Raw genomic sequence first — 26,946 nt, forward strand, 5'->3', positions numbered from 1 at the left:
TTGGACACTGTCTTGAAGAAAAAACAGCAAGAGTTTGTTACTGCACAATTCCCATTTATTTCAGCGAGAAGTTTCTGATGCATTACACCCAGAGAAAGAATATGGGCAGGATCAATTATTCTTTCAGATGGTTTGTTGAGCAGTAGCAGGGCACCTGCTTTGCAGGCAAAAGGGCCCATCTCCAGTTAAAAAGAATATCAAGTGATGGGAAAGAAACCTTTGGAGATTTCCTGCCAATTACAGGAGGAATACTAAAAAGATGGACCATGGCCTGACTTTCCATAAGGCAGCTTCACAGTTTACATGTTCATATCTAGCCATTGTAACAATATTGTCTTCCTTATGAGAAGGACTGTTTAATATTATCCTGACCATACGGGAGCAGTTTTCCATGATGGTTGACTGACCCAATCATTTTCATGGGGTCACATAAGCTTTTTCCATATAGTTGGCACACACTCTTCGCCGCAGGGTGATGATTCCATGATATATTCTGCCCTGAGCCTTCGGGTGTGGGAAGGGCGGAATATAAATAAATAAATAAATAAGGACCCATGGGACCATTGCCTGCCCATGCAGATGAATCCCAGTAGATCCAGAACAGATCTCATACGGTAATGTTGAAAGGGCCTCAAAGTCAAGGGTCACAGACATACTCCCTCCCCTGATTGAGAAACTCATTTTGTGGGCAAGGAAAAGAATATGTTGAACCGCTCAAAGCTGAAAATCACAACAAATTGGGGTTAAACTGAAGATGACCTAAAGCAGGAAGTCTTCAGTCTTGGCTCAGCATGGAAGGGGAGAAGGGAGCACGTGGCCCCAAGGATTTCAGGCTTGAACCGATTGCTCTTTGTGATGTTCAAATACAGAAGTACCATGATTAACTCTCCATCTTTTGAAAGCTAGGCCACATTAGAAAAAGCCATCAGACCATCCAGTTCCCGTGATGGCCTAGTAGAAAACACAGAGGAACACTTCAGGCAAACGCTGGCTCAGTTGCCTCAAAGATGTTTCTCATTTTCCACAAACCTAACTAACTGCTGTCCCGATTCCTACAGCTCTTTGAAATCAAAGTGGAGACAGAAGGCCATGTAGTTAAACAATAGAACAGCAAAGCAGACAAGGTTCTTGGCCTCAACACCACTGCATCAATTCAGTATTATTTGGGGCTTGGGGATGCAGTCCTGCACTCAGATAGGCTGCTTAAATCCTACAGAATCCCATTGAAGCCTGGCAACAGGAGAAAGAGAAGAAACAGCCTTACAAAGAACAAGAGGCATACAAAGTTAACACTGTGATGATGCAAATGACACATGATTCTCGAAAGCATAAGCTTTCGAGAATCACAGTTCTCTTCGTCAGATCTGACGAAGAGAACTGTAATTCTCGAAAGCTTATGCTACAAAAAAGTTGGTTAGTCTTAAAGGTGCTATTGGACTCTTTTTGATTTTGCTACTACAGACTAACACAGCTAACTCCTCTGCATCTATTCCTAGAACACTGATCCCTGAGGGCTGGCACCTCGGGAAAGTCTGAATGTACCACAGACTTAGCACCTTTTTGGAACAGGAGGACAGCAATGAGGGGTAGAGTAGGGGGAGATGAGAGACAGGAAACTTGCATGCAAGGATGGGAGGACAACGTATGTGTTAGGGAATTCTGGGGTAGCCCCCCTTTTCCCAATTCAAACTCATTTATGTAGACTGCTCAAAGCTTGTGAGAAAATCCTTCTACACCCTATGTTTTGCATTTTTATTGTACCTTTTTAACTTAGAGGCCATAAGAAAAAAAACAGCAAGTTTACTTTCATTATACCCTGAAGGATAAAAATTGTTTATATCTGGAGATATTTAGCTCCGGTCAGTTATGTTTTGAAATTAACGGTGCCATCCAAGAATGTTATTCTTACTGTGTTCCTTTCAGTTCCTGGCTATAACGTGTCAATTTACACTGTTTAGAAGATCATATACTTCAACTTAATTGTTTGTAAGAATTGGCTGTTTGTTTACAGAACTGTATGAAATCTTACGAACTGTATACTATCTTTTCTATGTTGGCTGAAAGGTATAAAATACAAGTGCTGCTGATGCTTTCCTGTATGCATTCAGTTACCAAATTGACTGTATCAAGGCTTATTGCTAAATACACTTTTATTTCTATGATCACCACATTTAAATGCCTTGAGTTATTTCTCAGACTACTAGTAAAATGGGGAAATCTACAATTGTCTAAGGGTGTTCGTTTATTTCCTCCATTAGTATGCATTAGGCCAGCAGGCTGAATTGCATGATCTTCTGATCTCTTTCAGAGCTACAGCTTGGTGGCTTCTCCGTCAAAGGCTGCATTTAGATGTCAGCAGCTGGCAATTACATGGAGGTCAGGCATCAACACAGCATGTGCACTGTGCTTGTCACTCCCATCACTCTTCCCACCTTCCTCCCCCTTTCTCTCGGTGCTTCATTCAAAATTTCTGGCTCAAAATGGAGCATTTCCACAGCTGGAAATTGTTCCATCTGCAGAAATACATGGGGCCCAAGCAGTTAAGTCTAGATGTAAAGCTGCTGAAGCTGCCTGTATTGATCACAATCCATCTTCAAGCCTTCCCCATTAATATCAAACTAGGCCACAATTCTTCCACCCATGCTACATACTACTGGGGATTTCTCTGTCCTGAGATAGGTTGGAAGCTTGAGGTCAACTGAGCAAGGTTAGTGTTGGCCTTACCTGGCGCTCCTTGGGTTTCTTGGCTGCTTTGCCTTCTGCCTGCCTCAACATGAATTTGTTTATCGAGTCCTGTAGTTGCTCATAGCGCTTGAACAGCTGGCTAACCTTCTCACTGACATCTAAGCTGCAAGCTGCGCATGTGCCCTGCTGGACCTCAGCCAACCCAGGTTCCGGCGTAGGGGGCATGCTCATGGACAGCAAGGTGGACGAAGAAGCCATCATGTTCTCTATGACCGATCTAAGCTTGTCTAACTGTGGGCAAGTGAGGAGAGAAGGAGGAGTTTGGTTATAGAAAGGGAGTCTGACAGCAGAATGCCTCTATGTTCACCGGAACCTGGGAAGAGGGAAGCAGAATCGGGCTTTTCTTATGGAGAACTTGGATTCCATGAGAATCTTGGTTGTCCTCTTTATGTAAAATGGCGTGGGGTGTGTGTGTAAAAATAGTACTGCTCCTTTTATACCACTGATGGGATCACATTCTGCTCCCTCCCATTTAGCAATAAATTGAGGGAAGAGGACGGGAGTTGTAATGGGGGGAAGGGAGCAAATAGTGCCCCAGAACCATTTCAGGTTGGGAAAATGGAGCGGGGGTGGCTCGAACCCTTCTTTCCCGTGTGATGTGGTTGTGATCCCAATTAGGCACCGTGTCTGTGGGAACTTGCAGCTCCTGTCCAACTGTATGACAGAGAGGGGAGGGGGTCCAAATACAACCTGTGCGAACTGACTTTTTTTAGTACTGGCAACATGGTTGTGTGCCCTTGTTCTGGGAAAGAGAAGTGGGATTGACACCAGGTGGGCCCGTAAGTACGACACATTTTTCAGCTCCTTTAAAAAAATTATCAGCTCACATGCACATTCTGGGGAGTTAAGTGGGTCTGACAAGCTAATAAAACAGACAGTATTATTGATACTAGTCCTCACTGGTGTTTGGTACTATCTGCAAGGTAGACAGGCCAACTTAAGGAAATTTGGACAATCATATTCCTCACTAGGCTTACTTGCCCCATGTCAGGGCTTGTCTTTGACAGTGTAGGCATGCACCATTCATGGGCACGATGCCTCTTACAATGAATGGGCAAATGACCCAAACCATGTTTATTTATTTAAATGACTACCAGCATTTACTTATTTAAACCATTTATAGCCTGCTTTTCTGCTGTAGTATTCAAGGCAGCTAACCAATAATTAAAAGCAGGCAATATAAAATGCCATACAAATCTAATAGCCCCCAAAGAATATAAAAACATTTGAGTAAGAAACTGTTTAACACACCAGCCTCTTCATTTCTGAAAGACGTCCCAAATAAGAGAATTGGCTTGGTGTTGAAATGAGGGGAGAGTGGAATGAATGGCCAAGGGGGATTCTGGGTAGCCGGGAATGAAGAGCATTGCCAACAGCCTTTGCTTGTCTTAATCCCTCCTGCTGACCTGTTCTTGTAGGTAGAGGCCAGTGTCAGTCACCGACTGCTCCAGTGTCTCTTTCCCCTTATCCTGCTTATCTCTCAGCTCCTTTAGTTCTTTCTCTATATCCTGCACTGTTGCTCTGTACCGCAAAGCCAACAACAGAGAAGAGTTATGCATCAAAGAGGAGAAATCATTTGTGAGCGAGCGAGTGGGTGTCTTTTGTCTGCTCGCTGGCTTTCCAATGCACTTCCGGGGTGTCGTGGGGGTAACTTGCTAAAATCAGCCCAGCAGATGCTTCAATGCATCTCATCATCCCACTTGCCTGGACTGTCCCCCAGGGGTTGTGTGAGCAGTCAGCCCCAGCCTCCGCCATGTTTAATACAGCCTGTGATGTAAAAATTAATTAATGCAGCCTGATCTGCATCAGGGAAATTCCAGCCGGCTGAGCAAAGCGTTGCTGAATCCAGCCTGGGAGTGAAAGGCATGAATGGAATGCCAATGCAAATGCCGAAGACTGGGAGTGATTAGCTTACTGCCCCTCCTGCTACAGATGTGCAGCTGTGACCAGAAAGGTTCTTGCTGTGTCTCCCCCCAGTTAGCACATTCCAATATACCCTCCTTCTGTGATGGAATCTTATCCTAAAATTGAGGCCATCAATCTGCTCTGATAAGTTTCTAATTTCTCTCTGGGAACATATAATCAAGATCTAAATTCATCAGCCCAGCTTCGGGGACATTAATTAGCGACCGTTTCTCTGTCATACACCAGAAGAGAACAATCATACTTTTTAGTTACACCCAGGCAGCAGCAATCAAAGGTAATCAAACCTCTGTCATTCCCAGGAGATGACCTTTACATTCTTTGTCCCAACGACTGAGGGGGCTCTCCAGCCTCAGGACATGTTTTGCCATATAAGAATCAGGGCTCTTGCCCCATTCAAACTGTGCACGCTTTCCTGGATCCGAGTGCTGTACCCTTAGGGTCACTTTCCCTAAGACTCTCTCCTGGTTGAGGACATTAGACATTTGAAGCCCTATTTCTCCATGGACTGCTCTACTCTCTGGATAGCTAATTATTGCCCAAAATCCCTCAAATCTATTCCACTTTCATCCCTGCTTTTCCTAGGCATCTTGTATGCTTGTGCATTGATTCTTGTGTGTGTGTATTTTCTCCTGTTAATAAAAATCCCCCTTTAATTCAAGACCATAAATCTCGTCTGCTTCCTTGGGGAGGGGACCCTGTAAAAATTGCTGGAGTATCCCACTGTTAACCCTCTCATATAGCCTTCCTCCTTGCCGCTAATTCCCCCCCCACCTTGCAAGGAGCCATTCCTGGTAACAGTTGTGGGTTTCCTTTGACTTGCTCAGGGTTCATTTGGAGGGGGGAACACACTGGAACGCCGTTCCGGTAATTTCCCCAACAGTCAGGTGGCCTTGCCCACCTGACTTTGAAAAAATTTGGGCCATTTAGGCCTGGATTGGGGCCGAAACGACCTGGGTTGGGGCTGAAACGGCCTGGATTGGATCAGTGCCAGGTAGGGGAATACTCCCCTGCCCAGCACCAACCTGATCCCAGCCGTTTAGGCCCTGATTAGAGCCAAAACAGGCCCAAAATGGCCATTTTTGGCCATTTTGGGCCAGTTTCGGCCTGGATTGTGGCCAAAACAGCCCAAACAGGGGTCAAAACCAGCCGGATAGGGTCGGTGCTGGGTGGGGGAAGCCTCCCCCTCCTGGCACTGACCTGGTCCCGTCCGTTTAGGCCCCGATCCAGGCCTAAACGGGCCAAAATGGGAAGTAGTTAATTATCTTATTAACAGAGGATATATAAGAGAATCAATTAATTGTTATTTATGTGAGGGTATGCCTCAGCAAAAAAAACCCTGACAGGCCCCAGTAGGACCCCTAGGCTTCAGCCTAATCAGTCTTATGAATAATACAGCCCTGCCCGGAAGGCCTGTGCCCTTCCAGACAGATTGAGCCTATCCAACCCTCCTCTCTTTTTTGCCATGGAAACCACTGCCACAGGTAGAGTCAGTGGTTCCTCCTCTTCTGCCAGACAATCATAGGGCAAGCAGCAGTGGCTGTTGCATACCACTGTTCTCTCACATGCCTGAGCAAGCAGTTGCTGTAGCCCCCCTCCAGTCCAGCTGGACAGGCCGGTGAAGAGCACCTGCTGTCCCAGTGGTGACAGCAGATTCTCGTTCACCAGGGCCAGTGGATGAAAAGCAATGGGGACTAGGAGCAGCAGTTGCTGTCTGTTTGCCTCTCTGTTTGAACCATGGCAGTGCCTAGGAAGGAGCCTACTAGAAAATGTCTTGCCAGAGGCTCCCAAAACACGACTTGCAGGGTAATAGGTTGGGTCCACAGGGCTAAGGGATAGGAGAAAGGACTTGGAATTGCAATGTCAGACTTTTGAAATAGTTGCAGCTCTGTCTCAAGTTTGCCCTCAGTCCTGTCACACTATGACTTTTCCAACACAGCACAGGCCTTTCTTAACAATCAAACTATTTTTGGATGGCTACACCAGTCTTTGTCCCTTTTCAGCTACCTTTCTGAAACATTGCATGGATTTTTTAAAAAATCAGCACCTGTTACCTGGAGGACAGCTAAGAGCCTTCTTGGATATTTTAGAAGTGTCCAATGCATGCACATGAATACTTTAAATGTGTTAAGAGGTCATTTTCTCTTGATAAAGAAAAAACATGTAAAATATTAATATTGATAAAAATGTATTTTGCTGGGGACCCCCCCCCCGTCATTTTTACTCTCACACATGCAACATTCATTTGGATGGCATCTATCACCACAAATCGACTTTGTTAACCAATGAAGCTGACTGGATTTCCCCTCTTATCTACTTCATCTTCCTAGTTTTACCTGAGATAACCTATCTGCATGTTGATCTGACCAGCTCCCTCCACTGGCACCTCTGGGCTTGGCATTGCTGCCAGTTCTCCTTCAACGATTCTCTGAATCTTGTCTAACTAGAATCACAATTGGAAAGGAGGAGGAGCTCAAAATTCACAGTTGTCTTTCAAGAACTTGAGTCAACATGTTGATCTGTCCTTTGAAGTATAGGAACATATTTCTCTCTGTAGCAGGTAATGACTACTAGGGATTAATACCCACATGTATGACAGTTATATTTAATACATTTTTTCTCTAGGAATTTTAAATGGATGTTAGAGGGGCATCATAAATTCTTAGTATATTGAAGTACCAATGGATATGCTACATGGTTGAAACCAGGCCAAATTAGATCAAAAAGTAGCAATAAATCAAGAACCAGGAAGGGGGACAAAAGGAAATGACATCAGGGGAAAGTGAGATCAAGCTAAGTCTAGACAAGTTAGATAGCCATTCTAACTCAATGGCCTCTGATGATGCCTTATTTTATTCATCTGACTGAATTATTAACTCAGCCTATATCTAAAATCTCAGGATAAAAATAGGAGAGTATGACCCAGGATAGCCCAAAGGAAAGTGGATTTGATAAACGTCAGATCGCATCATGAATGGTTCATACCACATTCCAGCTCCCCTCCCTCTCCCAAACTCATTCTTTTTGTTTTGTACATTGCAATCAGAGAATCACAATGAATTAGTCTGGGATGGATGTACCTTTGGGAGGGAAAGGTAGTAGGGCGAGAGAGGGAATGTGGCTGAAGAGGAAAGGGGATGGCAGAGAAAAATCAAAATATGTTTCATTATTTAAGGAAGCAGCAATAACCTAAAACATGCCTGGCACCTATGGCTGGTATTCAAGAAGGATCTTGCTAACAAAGTTCAGAGAGAATAATAACATCAGTGACTGAGAAAGAAAAAGAAGCTCCTCCTTTGGAGTTCAGCAAAGAAAGGGGGCTGTAGCCTGAATTGGCACCCATGTCTTGAATCCTCGTGACCCCTGGTCCCCAGTAATGTGACATCATCCCAATGTGCATTTTTCAATCCTTGCTCGACATCACCAGTGGTGGCAAAATACAAATGTTGCATCACATTTTAAGCGGAATGACAAATTCAAACAGATTAAGGGAGAATTCAAGAGGATTGCTGTTTTCAAAAGCAACCTCACGTCTCAAACAAAACAGACAGAGGTTTGGAAAGCAGGACATGTGTGTTTCTGCAGGACCGGGCAAATCCCTTTTTTGAGAAAAGCAGACTACACAAATTCTTAGTGCAAGCACACCAACAAGCTGCCCTCACCTTCTCTTTTTCATCTTTCATGTTGTCTTCCAGGACCTTCAGTGTAGCAAGTCGTTCATTAAGGTTGGGTGGCATATTGGCAATGCTCCTGTAAACTATCCAGAAGAAATCACAGGTAACTAAAAGGTTAACCCCCAAGACCCCAAACAGCAGGGCCAGCAACCCAAAGCCCAACTTCTTTGGTGAGAACAGTCTGATATTTTCAGGTTCATCCTACAAGCAAAAAAAAGTAGTTTGCACTTTGGGAAATCTTGTTCCAATCACTCCTAACAATTTACCAAATAAAATTTGGAAGTGTGCATCTCCAATCCATACCTAGATCAGTGAGGAAGTCTTGCAGCCTGCGAAGATCAGAATAATTGCACTTGTTTTGTTCCAGCATGTTGGCGTGGTCTCTTAAACCATAGCAGAGGTCAGTCAGCTGGACCAGCTGGCGAAAGGCATCCACAGTGTCAGCATAGCGGGCTGGGGCCAAACTGGATCCAGATACAGGAGAATCCAAATGCTGTAGAGAAGTTAATGCTGGTGATACTGGGGGTGTAGCACCTGCAGAAAGCCCTGGGGGCACTGTCAATTGGCCTGCAATCTGTGTTCCAGGTCCAATGGGCTGAGGATGCCACGGAGCCCCATATTGGCCTTCAAGATAGGCATCTTGAGCACCAGGGGGGTATGCCTGCATCCCAGGAACTCCAGGCTGGGCACCAGGATATCCTTCTTGAATTCCGGGGGCACCAGGATAGGCAGCTCCAGGAACACCAGGTGGGCCTCCAGGATATGGTACTAGAGCTCCAGGCTGGACTCCAGGAGCCCCTGGAGCCCCGGGCTGGGCCCCAGGAGCCCCAAGTTCGGCCCCAGGAGCTCCTGGGTATGGTGCCTGGACACCAAGTACTCCTGGGTATGCTCCAGGAGCTCCTGGGTAGGGTGCCTGTGCACCAGGTGCTCCTGGGTAGGCCCCGGGCACTCCAGCGTAGGGTCCCTGGGCCCCAGGTGCTCCTGGGTAGGGCCCCTGGGCCCAGGGTGCTCCAGGGTAGGGCCCCTGGGCCCCTGGCACTCCTGGGTAGGGTCCCTGGGCCCCAGGCGCTCCAGGGAAGGGTCCCTGGGCTCCAGGTGCTCCTGGGTAGGGACCCTGAGCCCCTGGTGCTCCTGGGTAGGGCCCCTGGGCCCCCGGCACTCCAGGGAAGGGTCCTTGGGCTCCAGGTGCTCCTGGGTAGGGCCCCTGAGCCCCTGGTGCTCCTGGGTAGGGCCCCTGAGCCCCAGGTGCTCCAGGGTAGGGCCCCTGGGCCCCGGGTGCTCCAGGGAAGGGCCCCTGGGCCCCGGGCGCTCCAGGGAAGGGCCCCTGGGCCCCGGGCGCTCCAGGGAAGGGCCCCTGTGCCCCGGGCGCTCCAGGGAAGGGCCCCTGGGCCCCGGGAGCTCCAGGGAAGGGCCCCTGGGCCCCAGGTGCTCCAGGGACCCCAGGCATACCTGCTGGAACACCAGCTGCTCCCAATTGGGGCCCTTCAACACCAGCAATGCCAGGCTGCCCCCCTGGTTGAGTTCCTGGGATAGCAGCTGGACTCTGAGCCACTTGGGGAGTGCCTGGTGTTCCTTCTCTTTTAGGTGCACCAGCTTGAGTTCCTGGAGCTGCAGAGGTTTTACCATCTTGAGGAGAGGCTGAACCAGAGGTTGGAGTATGCTGGACTGGACTTGTCCCCTAGAAATAAAAGGAAAGGAAGCCGTTTTAGTGAGAAACAAAGAAAATAGGCTAGCACTGGAAGGAAAGAATTAGATAGTGCCAGGAGTAACTATGTGATATTTATTTATTTATTTATTTATTTATTTATATCATTTATAGTCTGCCTTTCTCATTTAGACTCAAGGCAGATTACACAGTATGAGATTAGTACAATCAGTATCAAGTACATTTCCATAAACAATGCCATAGGGTAAATAGATACACATTTAAAAGACGTAGTAATAGCAAGAATCCAATGCAGAGTAGAAAAATACTGAAGCAGAACATAATCAATTCTAGGACTAACATTAGGCAACATGGAGCACTGGTGGTACATAGGAGTACACATTTAAAGTGGCAGGTAATATGTAAGGCAATATAATGATGAAGTCTATGGTCCCTAACTCATTAGCGAAGCATCTGAGACCCCATCCCTACAATACAGCCCTCCCATTTGAGTAAAAAGCCTTTTTGAATAGTTTGGTTTTGCATCATTTACAAAAAGCCTGGAGAGTGGGGGCTCTTCTGACTTCCTCAGGCAGGTAATTACACAGAATAGGGGCCACCACAGAGGGTAAATTTTCTGTCAGTTAAACCTTGGGCCAGGTAGAACTATTGCAGGCTTGAAATCTTTTGAGTTTCAACCTGGAACTCATAAAAACTGGAGATCCTGTGAATTAACAGTCTCCAAAGCGTCCTGTCATTAACAGCTTTGCTCAGATCTTGCAAACTGAAGGCCACGGCTTCCTTTATTAAGTCACGCCATCTCATGATGGGCCTTCCTCTTTTCCTATTGCCTTCAAATGTTCCAAGCATTGATTTCTTTTCCAGTGATCTGATGATGTAACCAAAGTACAATAGCTTCAGTTTCATCATTTTAGTTTTTTAGAAAGAATTCAGGGTTAATGTGATCTAGAACCCAGTTATTTGTTGTTCTGGCTGTCCAAGGTATCTGTAAAACTCTCCTCCAGCACCACATTTCAAATCAATCAACTTTCTTCCTGTCAGTTTTCTTTATTGTCTAACTTTCACATCCATACATAGTAATGGGGAATACCATGTTTGGATTATCTTGATCTGGGTCCCCAGAGAGACATCCTTATCTTTAAGGACATCCTTATCCAGTTCCCTCACAGCTGCTTTTCCAAGTTTCAGGGTGGATAACAACAAATGTTGTTAACATTTTAAAATGTTGGAAGCAAGAGCAGAACTTTAGCAAACCCTGGCAAAAATTGAGACCTGTGTGTCTTAGTTAACCAAGTAGCAAGATGGTGATCAGACAGAGGTCACCATACAAAGGTCTAGCACAATCTATACGATCCATCCAATTTTTGACTACCACAAAATATAACTCAGTGAAATCCAACCTTGTACTGAGCTTCTTACCTGATACCAAGAAGGACCCCAAAATCACAATATTATAATCCTGTCCCCTATCTGGCCCCAAGATGGTAAAGAAGAAACATGCTCCTAAGTGTATTAAGTGCTATTTGTACATAATAATATGTGAAGTCAGAGTGAAGGACATAATTATGAATGAGATTTATAATATACAGGGGTGTGTCTACCTTATTGTAAAAGGATTTTTCTGACCTTTTTACCAATATGAGCTCTACTGAAGCTAGACTCTTACACAAAAAGAGTGCCATGGTGGGCAAAATCCTTTAAACTGTAGGTCACGTTGGCCCTACAGTAAGGAGAAAATGTCAACAATTTCTTTTGTTTTCATTTCTTTGCGATCAAGAATTAGCCTTGAAAAAGCAGTCTCTCAGGTTCTATACCCATAGCAAAAAGTGTGGCTCCAGACAATTAATATGTTTATACTATAGTGAGATTTTATTGTCCTATCAATCAGGCCTATTTGGTGCTGTATATCCTGGAGACTGTAAGTCTAAAGAATTATTTGTTTTAACCTTTGATCTTATATTCTGTAAACAAATAACAATCATTCTATAAACAATTTAGCTTTGAAGGTATACTAGACTTTCTGATGTGACTGGTCTTTATGCATATGTCCTAATAAGGACATAGCATCTGGGTTTTATTTACAAATAAAGCTCATATTTCTTTATTGATCACTGGTTGTTATCTTAATTATTAGGGGCTGAAAGGGAAAATAAAATTGAAGCAAAGTACTCTGCATAAAACTCTCTTTCAGAAGTGGTGCCGTGACCCTGTCTGAACCGAAGAGCGAGTGCTGTTTTGAGATGCTATTCCTTGGGCGAAAAGGCTAGGACTTGTGCACACAAAATGATAACCTGGGTTTCCCCCCCCAAAACACCTGGCTTTTCCACCCTAGATATGTGTGATAAATGCAGCACTTCTAAATTTAGTGACCCACATGATCTTTAAAGAATGCAATAGCACTTTTTGTGCCTGGTGATTAGAATTTGGTTACTTATTACATTTATCAAAAAGAGTCCAGTAGCACCTTTAAGACTAACCAATTTTATTGTAGCATAAGCTTTCGAGAATCAAGTTCTCTTCGTCAGATGCATGGTATAGAAACTGGTCAAATATAGAAGAGGAGCGGGGAGGAGGGGAGGAGAGCGAAGATGCAATTTAGGGGGGGAGAGGAAGGATGCAACCAAAACATTCCTTTGCTAGTAAATGTAAACATCTCCTTTTGGTGTGAGGTTTCAAAGGAGTTTGCCGTGTTCGTTTGTAGCAGTAAAACAGCTAGACCATTCAATTCCAGTGCAGTTCCAATTACATTTAAGAACTGAATAAGAAAGAAAGAATAAGAAAAGAAATATATCTAAGAGTCGTTTGGAATTACTTGTTCTCTGAGATTTTGAGACTGATGATAAGCACATAAACTGTTGAAAGGGGAAACTTTTGTTTCTCAGTCTCAACTTGGCATTTGCCCTGGGTGCTTCTGAGTTGGAATGAGCCAACTGTTTTTTTCAAAATAAAAGGTTTATACTGGAACAACTAAGTTGTCCTGCCTCGCTTTTTGAGACATGCTCCTCTTGGAATATGCAATTTTAGGGAGAAGGTAGAAAGGAAATAATTTCTGTCCTTGTGTGTTTGTCCCTCTTCCCTTGTTCGTCCTGTCTGTCTGTAGTTTCTAACCTCCGCTGTTTTCACCTTTTTATGTTTTCCTTATGGGTCTTTAAGCAAGAAACACTTGTTTCCAAGGGCTCTGTTGCATGCATTATTTTATGTTTGCTTAAGAGATATTGGACCAGGGATTTTTGGGATTTCTCTGCCTGCGTAGAGAACACTTAGCTCTGCACATCCAGACTTGAATCAATCATGGATTTGATATAATGCTTCTTATCACTAAGATGTAGAGGCAACAACATTCACTGGGACCAAAACAGTCAGATGAGTGGTTCCTGTTTTGCATCACTTATCTTGATGTTTATCATCAAGAACACATGAAAAACTCTTCCCTCCCACCCACTTTTGATCTAAGAATTCATACTCACAGGAGTTGGGCTCTTCTTGCCTCTCAAAAGAACATCCTCCAGAACTTCCCAGCGTACCATATTGTTCATTTCCTCCGGGGATGGAAATCGACTTAGCTTTTTCTCTAAATCTTTCTAAATAGAAACGAAAACATTGAACCATTACCACCTCCATACTAGCTCTTTTCTTTCTTTCTTTCTTTCTTTCTTTCTTTCTTTCTTTCTTTCTTTCTTTCTTTCTTTCTTTCTTTCTTTCTTTCTTTCTTTCTTTCTTTCTTTCTTTCTTTCTTTTTGTTTGTTTGTTTGTTTATAGTCCACCTTTCTCACTGAAACTCAAGGGTAAATAAATGCAAGTTTACAAAGACATTATATTAGCAAAAATCCAATACAGAGGTGAAGAAATGCTGAAACAGAGCGTAAGCAATTCTAGGACTGGCATTCGACAACATAGAACTACCCAGTAGGATCATAACTGAAGTAACAAGTAGTACATAGGATCACATACTTAAAGCAACAGGATGAAAGACAACACAGCAGTGAAGTCTATGGTCCCGATCTCAGTGAACCATCTCTGAGACCCCCCCCCTCCCTACAATACAGCCCTCTTACCTGAGTAAAAAAAGCCCCTTTGAATAATTCAGTTTTGCATCATTTGCAGAAAGCCAGGAAAGTGGGGGCTTTCCTGACCTCCTCAGGCAGGCTGTTTCATAGGGCAGGGGTCACCACAGAGAATGCACGTGTACGAGCTGCTGTTGATTTCACGCCATGTGCAGGATGGCGTCTGCAGGAGACCCTGTTCAGATGAGCAAAGCACCGTCGAGGAACATGAGGGAAAAGGCAGCCCTGTAGGTATGCCGGACCATGGCTCTGAAGAGCTTTGTGTGTGACAGCCAATACCTTGAACTGAGCATGCTAACTGATAGGGAGCCAATGGAGTGACTGCAGGATGAGAGTGATATTCATGCTCCTGCTCACGCCTGATAACAGCCGAGCCACAGCATTTTGCACCAATTGGAGTCTCCTAGTTAACTTAGATGGGAGACCTATGTTCAGTGCATTACAATAGTCAAGTCTTGATGTTGCCATAGCATAGATCCCGGTGGCCACTTACAAAGTAAGAAGCCATCTTCCAGGCTAGAGTGAAGTTGTAGAAAGCATTTTTTGTGGCTGCCTTAACTTGCTTTTCTAGTAGAGCTGAATCCAGTATAACCCCTAGGCTCTTAACTGAGTCTGCAAGGGTCAGACGAACGCCATTGGAAGTGGGAAGTACAATGTCCTTCAAGATCTCTGCCTTCCCAATGAGCATCACTTCTGACTTGTCTGGGTTCAATTTCAATTTGTTCGTTTTCAGCCATTTCACCACAGCTGTCAGGCAACGACCCACGATTTCTACTGCATCATGTGGGAACTTGGATAGTGAGATATAGAGTTGGGTGTCACCTGCATACTGATGACATCCCACACCATTGCTGCGAATGAGTTCCCCTAAAGGCTTTACACCGAGGTTGAATAAGACAGGAGATAAGATTGCACCTTGCAAAACCCCACAAGATAATTCTCATTCTGGAGATAGCTGATCTCCGACAGTTTCTAAATGTATCAACAGGGTGGCATGGTCTACTGTGTCAAAGGCTGCAGGTAAATCCATGAGGAGCAATAACGAGGCATGGCCTTTGTCTATATTCAGACCAAGATCATCCACTAAAGCTACTAGAGCCATCTCTGTCCCATGACCTGGTCTGATTCCAAACTGAAAAGTGTCCAGAGCACTAGAGTTATCCAAGAAGACCTGAAGTTGGTCAGCTACTGCTTTCTCAATCACTTTGCCCAGAAAGGGCAGAGTAGAGACTAGGTAATAATTGGCCAAATCATTTTTGTCTAGGGATGGTTTTTTAATTAGAGGATGGATAACCACCGGTTTGAGTGGCTGGGGGAAGGTGCCCTGAGCAAGCAATTTACAATAGACCTCCGTGGTTCGCTTCTGTGATCCTTACTTAATTTTAACAGCCAAGATGGGCAAGGATCCAGTGCACAAGTAGTGGCTTTCTTAGATATCAGGGATCCTGTTGAGGTCATTGTAACTGGTTCAAGGCAGTCCATGCGTGAGCCAGATGATGTATTAAGCATTTCTTCCATCTCACCTGTATTACAGCTAGCACCAAGATCAGAGTGTATTTGTGCTATTCTATCAGCGAAAAACTTAGCAAAGGCCTCACAGCTAATTGTATGTTCTAGAGGCTGTAAAGGTTCAGATTTAGGGGATAGGTGGTGTCAAGATACCTTGAACAATTGGGAGGGTCATGAACTAGCTGTTGCTGAGGGATATCAGGTAGACAATAACTGAAAAGTACATTTAACTAGGAGATAACCATGTTATTTTAGGGCAAGTGTGCAACAAAGTGGGGGAGGGGGTCGAGTGGATTCATTTATTCATTCTATACAGCCTATCTTGGAAGCCACCAATATGCTGAGCTCGTATTGGACACTTAGCACTGGTTGCACAACCCACTGACTATGCATTTGTGGAGATAATTCTAGTTCTATGAGTTTGGAACATTTGCAGAAAACTAGAAATGCAAAAAGCAAACAGAACAGGCACCAGTGAATTGCAGGATTTACTCACACTGAAAAAAACCATCTCCCTGTGCTGACTGCCTAATGGTTGTCAATAGGGAGTGGTTGCTTGTCTTTGCATACAAACGGTTCTTTTATGTACTAAGAGAACATACCACATCGTGATCCAGACTCATCTGATCGCTTAAGCAAGACCGTAGCCGATCGTCAAATGTCTGGGGGTCTATCTGCATAATTAGGAAAGAGATGACAATTAGATTATTAACCAGGATTATCTCGGGCTGCTCAGAGGTACGTTTGTGAGCATGAGCATTTTTAAAAAAGCAAAGGAGAGTCTTTCCTCACAATATTTAGAAAGCAGACACTTCGGAAAGCCCTTTTAAAAATGTTGTTCACAACTTAGTGTCCAGGTTACTGCAAGTTCACAGCTCTGGGGCCCATTTTGCCTCCCCATAAGCTCCAGAAGAAAGGAGTAAACATCTTGTTTCCTAGAGAGCAAGGAAACAAAAGCAGGCCTCAGAGAGCTGAGTTACTCTCAGGGAATGGTCTCTCAGTGTGTATTTGTGCATTCAACTTTTTTCAAAAGATGCAATGTTAAACACAGAACTCCAGTACCTGGTAGGATTATGCCAGTTTGCATCTTGGATTGCCAAAGCCCAGAGTAGGTTCTGCTTATGCTGTCAGGCCTACACAGAGGTCTGGGAGCATTCTACGCTTTGACAAAACAAAAATGGACTGTGAAAAAAAAAGAAAATTCCGAGGCCAAAGTGGAGTTGATTTTGGCAAACCCCTCTATGCCCCAATCAGATATAAAGCAGGAATGTGTGTGTGTGTGTGTGCTGTTAAGTTACATCTGACTTATGGTGGCTCCACTGGGGTTGTCAAGGCAAGAGACATTTAGAGGGTGTGTGTTATTGCCTAGGTCTACACAGAGACCCTGGCCTTCCTTGGCGGTCTCCCATTCAAATTCTGATCGTGGCCACCCCTGCTTAGCTTCCAAGATCTGATGAGATTGGGCTACCTGGACTATCCAGGTCAAGGCATAAAGCAACAGATGGGGGCATGATTTAAAAAGCAAACGGGTGGGTAAAGAGTGCTAAAGCCTCTCCCCACCTGGGGCCTGCCTCCCTGCAGCTTTTTCCTGGAAGTGATATTCCCTCCTCCTGGTCACTGAGCTCCCAAAAGAGAGCCAGGCTGGAAGATTCCTTCAAAGGTAAAAACTGCAGAGAGATGAATGGCAAGTGAGGGAAGGGCTCGGCTCCCCAATTGGATAACTTTCTGTTCTTTAAACCAGATCTCCCATTTCCTGCTTTATATCCGCTTGTGGCAGACCGGAATTTAAGGAGAGCGCTTTCTGCCACCATCTAACAAGCTGTGCAAGAAACACCAAAAAAAACCCAGCCTCATATTCTCTGGGAAAGGAGGAAATGCAAGTGGTCATTTGCCAAGCAGTATCTGAGCACAGGCTGCACGGTGCTGCCAGGATAAAGAGACTCTCACCCCCAGATCCTTTTGATTTAACAAGGTGCTCCTGATTAATTGAAGACGTGTTTTTAAATATAAGGGCTTACAAAACCCTGGGTGGTAAGTTCCTTATCAGAATTTGAATGACTGAGAGTTGAATCCGTTGCTAAAATAAACCATGGTCTCTCATTATGCCTGAACTGAGCCATAGAATGTTTACTTGATTGACAGCCCTAAGATACTTCTTTCTACTGGGCTGGACAACACAGAGTCTCTCTATACGAGCCATCTGACACGTGAAGAACATGCGTCAGGAGATGCAATGTTAGCTGGGAAGGGTAGTTTAAAAAGACAGAGCCGGCGGCAGGGCAAAGGCTTTGCTATACACTGGAGCTGTGTGAAGGGGCTGTCAAATTCTAGAAGGGAAACTTCAGCCCATTATAACCTTTTCAGGTCCAAGCCTGGCCTTGGAAGGCAGCTCTAGTCCATTTCTATTCGTCACTGCCCTCTGGTTGCAATCCCACACAGTTTTAGACTGGAGAGGTGAAATTGACAGAGCCTTGGAGGGGAGGTAATAGAAGCAGGTAAGAAGCATGGAATAGTTTACCAAGGCTAAGTGTTCCTTGATTTTTTGTACATCCTCTTCCAAGTTGGTTGTATTTGATTTCATGTTGTTTGTCTCATTCAACAGGTCCTGTAACAGAGCCATGGCCTACAGACCAGAGAGAAAAAGAGAAACATCAGTCAGAGAAGGCGCTTGGCAACAGTCAAAGTTTGGCTTATATATATTTATTTATTTGAAATATTTTTATTTCAATATTTTTTCTAAGGAGAAATTTGCATAAGTCACTTGCTCTTCTAATGCTTCTCGTGGCCAAATGACATGTTATGTTAAGAATTCATGACTAGATCCCTAATATATTAAAATGCTGATTGTGGAAAGTGGGTGAATTGGGACCAGAGAACGGATCAACTTTTTCGCCCCTGCACTATTTTGCCAATCAGAAGCATTGCCCCCCCACACACACACACACTTGGGATGTATTAGTCCTGGCAAGGGAAAAAAAGACAGAAAGAGGATGCTATAACAGAGCTTTCTGGGGACTATCCTCCATGGATAGTAAAGGGACTTGTATGAAGGGTAAAAAGAAGAATCTCTTTGTTGCTCTCAGCAACTATACTTTCCAGCAGGGCTATGAGGATATGAACAGACCTTAAAGAAATACTCAAAAGTGGCTACAAAAAATCTTAAAACTATGATCACATTTTACACTCTAATTAATGCTCCTCGTGTGCCCATTCGTGAGATGCTTTTATGTCAACAGCACATGACAAATAAAATTAGTCTTGGCAAATCAGCTTAGAAGGGGAAGCCCTACCGCTCAGGAAACCAGGCGAGAATAGTTTAAAGTTATCATTGTTTCAAGTTTCTTTCTCCAGTACATTTATCATTAGGACTTCCGGAATCAAAAACAGACTGACCCTTAGGCTACTGTCAGATGCCACAGGACAAAAACATTCAATGCTCATTAAACCACGGCACTGCTGTTTTGCCAAGACCCTGCAGTCTTTGCTGCTTCTTATTCTGACTTTGCAGTGCTTATCAATACGTACAGTTACTTTCTATAGTTTTCCCCACAGACTGTCCTTTGCTATGGGCTTGCTGCCTAGCAACAGGAGAGCACTATTCCATAACGTGCTGCTCCTCTGCTGGGATCAACATTGTTCTTATTTATCATGTGAAAAAATTTGCAGACAGGTGTGAGCGTGTACACCCAGCGGGACTAGCACTGGAAAAGCAGACGGGCCTCTGGCCCAATATTGGTAAAGCTCCTGTCGATTAGTTCTTGAGAAAAAGAGAAAGAAAAGCCCCCTCAAGAATGGCAGAGGCATTGGAGAGTCCTTTCAGAATCCATAAAGTTAAGAACCTGGCCCTACTGTGCATTTTGCCTTGTCCTTCTGAGCTTTGTAAGGCAAGGGTGTGTGTGTGTTATGTGCCATCAAGTCACCTCCGACCTATGGCGACCCTCAGAATGAAAGAGCTCTCAAATGTCCTGGTTTGTTTACAATTCAACAAAGACACTTGGTATGTTGTGTGATTATTCTGCAAACCTTTGGCAGGTGAACAATGCATTTAAACCAAATTTGTAAGTCCTTTATTTATTTATTTATTTATTTACTTATTTATTTATTTATAGTCCGCCTTTCTCACTGAGACTCAAGGTGGATTACACAGTGTAAATCAATACTATCAACAGATTGGGACATCCAATAAACAGTATAGCAGGGTCTGAACTGCAGAAAACCGAAAACAGTATGAAATCTGAATCTGGCGCTGAAATAAAGCTGAAGCAAATCAGAAGCATTTAAATAGGGAATGTTAAACAATGAAGAAATAACATAGTAGGAACGTACTTACAAAAACAGACAGTATACAATAATACAGGCCACAATCCCTATCGCTTTACCAAAGCTTCTTTCTGCACCACTTCATTACAGCCCTACTGCCTTTGTAAAAAAAATCCTCCTGAATAATTCACTTTCGCATAGTTTGTGGAAAGCCAGAAGAATGAGAGAATTCCTGACCTCTTCAGGCAAGCCATTCCTTAAGGTGGGGGCCACAACAGAGAAAGCACATGTACGGGCAGCTGCTGATTTTGCCCATTTGCAGGGTGGCCCTGTTCAGATAAGTGACGCCATCGGGGTAGAGCATAGGGGGAACGGCAGTCCTACAGAGATGAGGGACCAAGGCGATGGAGGGCTTTGTATGTGATAACCAATACTTTGAATTGAGCCCCGTAACTGATGGGCAGCCAAAGGAGTGACTGCAGAATAGGAATAATATGCATGCTCTGTCTCGATATCCACATGGAGCAGGCATATTGATTCAGTGCCTAAAAAGATCTTTCTCTTATTTGTGAAGTGGGACACAGCTACACCTCCCTTACCAATCGGGAACTGATGTCAAGGGATGGAGGCTTGCTGTCAAGGCTGCCCTTCTTGTCCACTGCAAAGGGACTGGAATTAGTTCACATAGGCTCAGCTCCAACACTACACTACACCTTGGCCCACCCACTTGTGTACAGTACTACTGCACCATCTCCAGTGGACTAGACCCAGAAGGTAACTAGCGCCCGGTCACCTGCTGTGCTTCAGGAGATGGATTATACACCAACAGGATATAAGGGAGCTTTGTCCTATCCGGACAGTGCACAGTGCTGGGATCTCAGCACAAACTGCAGGAGGTGATGTGTCACCACCTGCCCAGCTCACTGGTGCATTACTGCGTAGCAAGTGTCCCTGCAATTAATGGAAAGTTCTCAAGGAATGTGGAGTATTACAACCGGTTCAGCAGCTGCCTGTTGCAAAGATTATCTCTGCTGGGAGCCATTCTTGACATACCTCACAGATCAAGCTGCCCAAGTTGTCTTCAGTTCAACAGTTCTAGTACAGGAAAAGATGGGGCGGGCACTATGTTGCTGACAAAGCTGCAGTTTTTCCCTTTAACTTTCTAAAAACAGTTCCTCTCTGATGTAAGTAATAAATCCTCAAGATTTCTGTGAACTCCAGTGGAACAGTCATTTCTCGGCTTCCTATGACTTGTAAGAAGCACGAGAAGTTCTGCAAGAATTAACAAACTAGCTACCACCTGTTTTCCAAATACATGGATCATATTAGAATTCTCATCTGCTTGGATGATTATTCAGACTTGACTTATATCCTTGGAAAACTACGTTAAGTCAAACAGGAAAAAAATGGAATTAATTTAATTCAGGCGATTCGAATGTTGATGAAGTGACTAATCAAAAGTTCATTGTCAAAGCCATAGGGTCCTCCTAAGCTGTGTGATTAAACAAATTTGTTTATTTTTAAATTAGTTTTTAAGAACACACTCCAGGCCCCCATAACCTTGTTCACTCCTTGTCTTGGGTTCCCCACTCTGCACATGGAAGTCTCCAATCCCCACCCCACATCGGCAGCCTTCCTGTGCATGAAGAGCTATCTCAATGGGATGGCTGCACGTGCCTAGAGTTGCATGAGGTGGGGGGAGACTAGAATGAGGCTGAAGAATTCTCAAGCACTTACAGCCAATCGCAAGAAACAGAGCAATGGAACTAGTTTTAGTTATCAGGAAAATGTAACACCACATTAAAAGCACCCTGAATATTTCCAGAAAACAATGGATAGAAGTTAATTATACTAAATTTCATTCTGTTTAATGGTCTGGGGGATATCCAAAACATCATAATTAAGAAGAATTGGAGCTAAATGAGGTATGGAATGGCTAAATTCTGTGTAATTGAAGTTCAGATGCTGTTAAATTAACATTAACCATGGGTTGGCTCCTCTACTGTGAACAGATCAAGTTCATGGACAGGAGTGCTGCTGACTTGCCACTGAACATTTTTTTTTAAACAGAAAGAATAAAGTTACATTTTACTCAGGATAAGTTCTCAAAGCTACAGGAGTAGGGTTGCCAGCTCCAGGTTGGGAAATTCCTGGAGATTTTGGGAGTGGAACATGGAGAAGGTGGGGTCTAGGGAGGGACTCAGCAGGATATAACGCAGAGTTGCCAGCCTCCAGGTAATGGCTGGAGATCTCCTGGAATTACAACTGGTCTCCAGGCCACAGACATCAGTTCACCTGGAGAAAATGATTACTTTTGGGGGTGGAATCTATGGAATTATGCCATGCCAAGGTCCTTTCCCTCCCCAAACCCCACTTTCTCCAGGTTTCTCCAGGTTTAACCCTCCCCCCCTCCCCAGGTCTCCAGGAATTTCCCAACTTGGAGCTGGCAACCGTAGTATGATGCCATGGAATCTATCCCCACCCCCACCCAAAGCAGCCATGTTCTCCAGGAGAAGTGATCTCTGTGGCCTGGAGATCAGTTGTAAGTCTGGGAGATCTCCAGCTACCACCTGGAGGCTAGCAACCCTATACAGGAGTATGGGGAAGAGTTTCTGAGAAGGACAGTTAGACGATCTGCTCAGCAATAATACATTTTAATATCATCAGTTCAAAAGGCTAATTTGATCCCACAGCTGAACTTCTGCTTCCATTGTGGTAAGGTGCACAACCTTGCGCCTTTATTTTAAAACGGAACACTTTACTTTCAATAATGAGAAAAACAAGCAGCAATTAAACATTCAGGGCTTTCAATACTAGGAGGCAATAACTGAGTTATATGATCTGCCGCTTTCTAAGGGTCAGCTGTTTAGTGCCTTAGAAAGGGGGAACACAGTCTCTTAAAAATGTGCTGAACAGGGGCAGATGAAACATTCATGTAGTGCTGGCTCCAGGTTTGGGGAGGGCCTTGAGAAAGATGCTCTAGTACATTCCAGTAGGACCACTGCTGCCCACTAATTTTGCACTCACCTTCTAGGTCAAATCCCCACTGAATAAGAATAGTTGCTCCTTCACCCCACTCCAGTCACCACTGACATGTTAAAGAGGTCAGGCAGCAACTCCAAAGAAGAAAAGCAGAAGGATAGAGAGGTGGCAGCTGCCACATGGGCCTTGATGGATGCCTTTTGATATGTCAGGTACACATTTGCTTCTGTCATGCAGGGGAATTTGTTCACTTAAGGCACTGAGTCTAAAGACACACTTGACCACCGCAGTTGTTCTGATTCCACATATGGCAATCTTATATTTTTCTGACCGATCAGTCTTTCTATACAAGTGTGCTCTTCCACATGGCAGGCGGTCCCAGCGTTACAATGAAGCTCTGGGTTGCCGCAGCTTCCCACTATATAGAGAAAATAGCACAAGAAGTGGCTTGACTTCCCAATGGGTACTGGCCTGAACTCCCAATGGATACTGCACTGACACAATGCCATAGAATCAAAACCCTCAGAACTTAATAAAGGTAATACAGCCCTTATACCAAATCACTTTAAGCATTTTCCATTTTTTTTAAATGTAATGTTGGAGGAAACAAGCCCCTTTCTGCAAACCTCTTTTCTGACACAAAGCACGCCATTTTAAAATCAAATGATTTGCCCTTTGTTAAAGGAATCCAGAATTTCTTCAAAATCAATCTTTGGCATTTGGACAGTGGTTGTGTGAGAAGCCTGTATAGCAAAATGTAGAGTAAAGCTTTGCTTCCTTATGCATGAAGACTCCTTCTTCTTTAAAAGTACATTGCTGTTTGTAGCTGAGCTTTCAACACTGGATGTCTAGCCAGATCCACTTACAAAGGAGATTGAAAGGCAGACTTCTTTCATTCATTTCTCCAAAGAGGAATGAAAACAAACACCTTCAAGTTCAAATCAGAAAAAACGCCTGGCAGGATCTGGGAGGTCCCTCACCTTTCCATCTGCTAATTGAATTGGCAACAGCCATCAGGACTTGATTCCCCTGTTGCCCTGAGAGTAATCAATGCATGGAAGCTCTTGCAAAATTCATATGAGACCATGTTGCAATGAGAATGGATTAAAAGCACATTTGCCTTCTATACTCAGTTTAGTCAATTTCTGTCTTAGACTCACAACAATAGGTGATGGATGGGTGCAACGTTGGTTGTGCTTACTCCCAAAGCCACTCCTAGCTCTGAGTATAGTTATCATTACCTGATAATAATTTACACAATCTTTTAACAGTCATAGATCCAGAGGAGTTAGCCGTGTTAGTCTGTAGTAGCAAAATCAAAAAGTGTCCAGTAGCACCTTTAAGACTAACCAACTTTACTGTAGCATAAGCTTTCGAGAATCACGGCATCTGACGAAGAGAACTGTGATTCTCGAAAACTTATGCTACAGTAAAGTTGGTTAGTCTTAAAGGTGCTACTGGACTCTTTACAATCTTTTAAGTATACTTTACAAACCTCTTCTTAACAATCCTCATAACTCTGGGAGCTCATTTATTCATTTTTTGAAAACATTTGTTTTCTATAGACATTAGAAGACTTTAGAGGTGGATGCAGTCAATTGGCACATCCAATTTCCACAAGCCCATGCTAGCTTCTCAGTTGCCTACTTGCCTGCCTGCCAGAAGGGGACCATAGCAGGACCAATGCAACTTATTCTGTTTAAAGAACCAAAGGTATGTCAGTGCAGGATTCTCCCACGCCACATGGTACTTGTTCTTCCCCAAAATTAACTGAGTTAGTAAAGGGCACCAATGGAAGCGGAAACTAATCCACTGAAAATACTTCTGGAGCAATGAATTCTTGATCCTAAATATAATGGCCATGAACATAACCCAAAATACAAGCACCAGCCATGGATTCCATTTCAGGAACAAGGGGGTGGGGGTTAGTGGTGTTGTTGAGAAGATTCACAGCAAGATGCAATCCCTTGATTACATCAAAGATCAAATTTTTAAAATAGCATATTTTAAGATTGGTTGTGGTTACCTTGGAAACCCCAGCAGGGGTCGCTATAAGTCAGCTATGACCTGAAGGCACTTTCTACCACCACTACCACTTTTCCTATAAAATAACCACCAATCATCTTCCTGAGGGGCTCCTGAGGAAGAATGACATAATGTAATGTTATGAAATGCAATCGCTCCCATCCCCATCTAAACTGAAACACAAATTGCTGAGAATGATTTCAGTTTTATGAAATCCCCACTGCGGTCCAGGCTTGGCGAAACACTGTATCATCTTTCTCAACCTCTTCAGTTTGGTTTGAAAGACCTACCTGGGCGATGCCTTCCTCGTTGGCTTCCACTTTCTTCTGCATCTGCATCATTTGCCACATGTCAGCCACTGCCGTGCCACTGCCGCTCTTGGTCTTTTCCAGCAAGTCTGTCCCAGAAGGCAATCTCTCCAGACCAGAGACTTGTTTCTCGAACCCCTTCAGTTTTTTACCCATCCCTTTGACATTATCTTGTACCCCCTGGACCTGACCTTCCACACCCTGGACCTGACCTTCCACACCCCGGACCTGATCCTCCACACCCCGGACCTGATCCTCCACACCTCGGACCTGATTCTCCACACCCTGGAGGTTATTCTCCAACAGAAGCATTTTTTTTTCCAAGTCAGCTAAGTCTCTTCCAAGTTGAGCAACTTCCTTGGGCGATTCCCTGGCCACCTCCTCAAGCCCCTTCTCAATAGACACGGGTTCCGTGAGCGCAGGGGGCGGACCCCGCTCCTGCTTAATCTCAGTTAAAATGTTCTCGAGTTTAAGATGCCTGAGGAGGGCATGGAGGAGGGTATGGAGGGCATTAAAATTGACAACGCCAATCTCCGGAGTCCCTATGGAAAGGTCTGCCAGTTCATACAAAGTGACTCTGAGAGCCATTTCTCCGCCCTTTTGAGTAGTTTTCTAGATATATGACAATTAAGTGCCTTGTTTTTTTTAAAAAAAAATAAAGTCTTAGATAATGTAAATCGCACAGTGTGCCTCAAAAAATATGGATTGGGTTGAAGAAAGAATGCATTAAATAGTGGATCGTCCTTCTTCACAAGAAAGATCCATTTGGAACATCAAAAAATCAGCCTAACAGGTTCCCAATCATAAATGCTTCACTTCAGAGCATTTCGGGATTGTTTTTTCCTCCAGCGACACTCCTTCTCTTGTCTTTAAAATGACCCCAGCCCTATTGAAAGGATTCTCTGTAGAGCGCCCGTTGACCTCAGCAGCCACGATCCTCTTCCCAGAGCGCGCTCCAGCATCTGGTCCCGGCGCCAGTCGGAGTCGCGCCGGCGATGGGCAGAGCGTCTCGTTGCGGCGCTTCCAAGCGTTCCATCTCCGCCGTAACAATCCAGCCCCGTTCGAATCCTCACACGCTATTGGTTGCTTAACAAACCTCCCCGTTCCAGGATTGGTCACAATAGCTGCCCATGTGCTTTTGTTTACATCACCGGCTTCTGGTCGAAACAGTTCGGCATTTGCGGTTGCTAAGTGAGGATGCGACCCCCTTTCGCGTTCTGCAACTGGCTGCGCCATGAGAAATAGTTCCTTTCCTGGCTGTGGGAGATCGTGAATAACCAAGGCTTGGAGATGGGACTCCAGATCTGGAAGGAATGTTAAAGCTTGCGGTGAGTGGCTTGCAGTTTGAAAACGTAGAGTAATTAATCACACGCCTTTGCCTTTACAAAAAAAATAGCAATTGTTTCTGAACAACAGGTTCATGTATTAAACGCAATAAAATTCGCCAACATTAAGTATACTAATTAAGTTAATTATCTGTAATCTTCCTCCACTATACTTGTGGATGGCATTAATATAGTTTATATTAAATGTGCTATTTATATTTAAATACATATATTTTAAATAATACATATTATATATTATTATATAGTGAGCCTAAAACAGCTTTCTGCACCATCCAATCCAACACTTCATATGCAGCAGGAAACTGCGTCTATCATAGAAGGAGGTACCCTCACCACCACCAATGTATCTCCTTAGATACCTAATTAGAAGTGACCTGAAGAAGTCTTCCAGTTAAGCCTCCTGCTTCAGGCTGAGTTGTTTTTCCACTTGAGAAAAGGATTGTG

The 26,946-nt window shown here is 44.1% G+C and overlaps 1 protein-coding gene across 1 annotated transcript in view; it reads right to left on the minus strand.

Moving 5' to 3' along the window:
* Positions 1-25,744, minus strand: part of QRICH2 (glutamine rich 2) — a 47,541-nt gene extending 21,797 nt beyond the window's left edge. Inside the window, exons 1-9 of the mRNA XM_054976314.1 lie at positions 25,139-25,744; positions 18,100-18,204; positions 16,184-16,255; positions 13,476-13,589; positions 8,646-10,020; positions 8,331-8,425; positions 7,005-7,111; positions 4,152-4,266; positions 2,725-2,976 (exon numbers count right to left, since the gene is read on the minus strand). Coding sequence (XP_054832289.1) covers positions 2,725-2,976; positions 4,152-4,266; positions 7,005-7,111; positions 8,331-8,425; positions 8,646-10,020; positions 13,476-13,589; positions 16,184-16,255; positions 18,100-18,204; positions 25,139-25,744 — 2,841 coding nt within the window. The remainder of the gene's footprint in view (positions 1-2,724; positions 2,977-4,151; positions 4,267-7,004; positions 7,112-8,330; positions 8,426-8,645; positions 10,021-13,475; positions 13,590-16,183; positions 16,256-18,099; positions 18,205-25,138) is intronic.
* Positions 25,745-26,946: the final 1,202 nt, after the last annotated feature.

This window comes from Eublepharis macularius, chromosome 4 (assembly GCF_028583425.1).
Source record: "Eublepharis macularius isolate TG4126 chromosome 4, MPM_Emac_v1.0, whole genome shotgun sequence".
Lineage (NCBI taxonomy): Eukaryota > Metazoa > Chordata > Lepidosauria > Squamata > Eublepharidae > Eublepharis > Eublepharis macularius.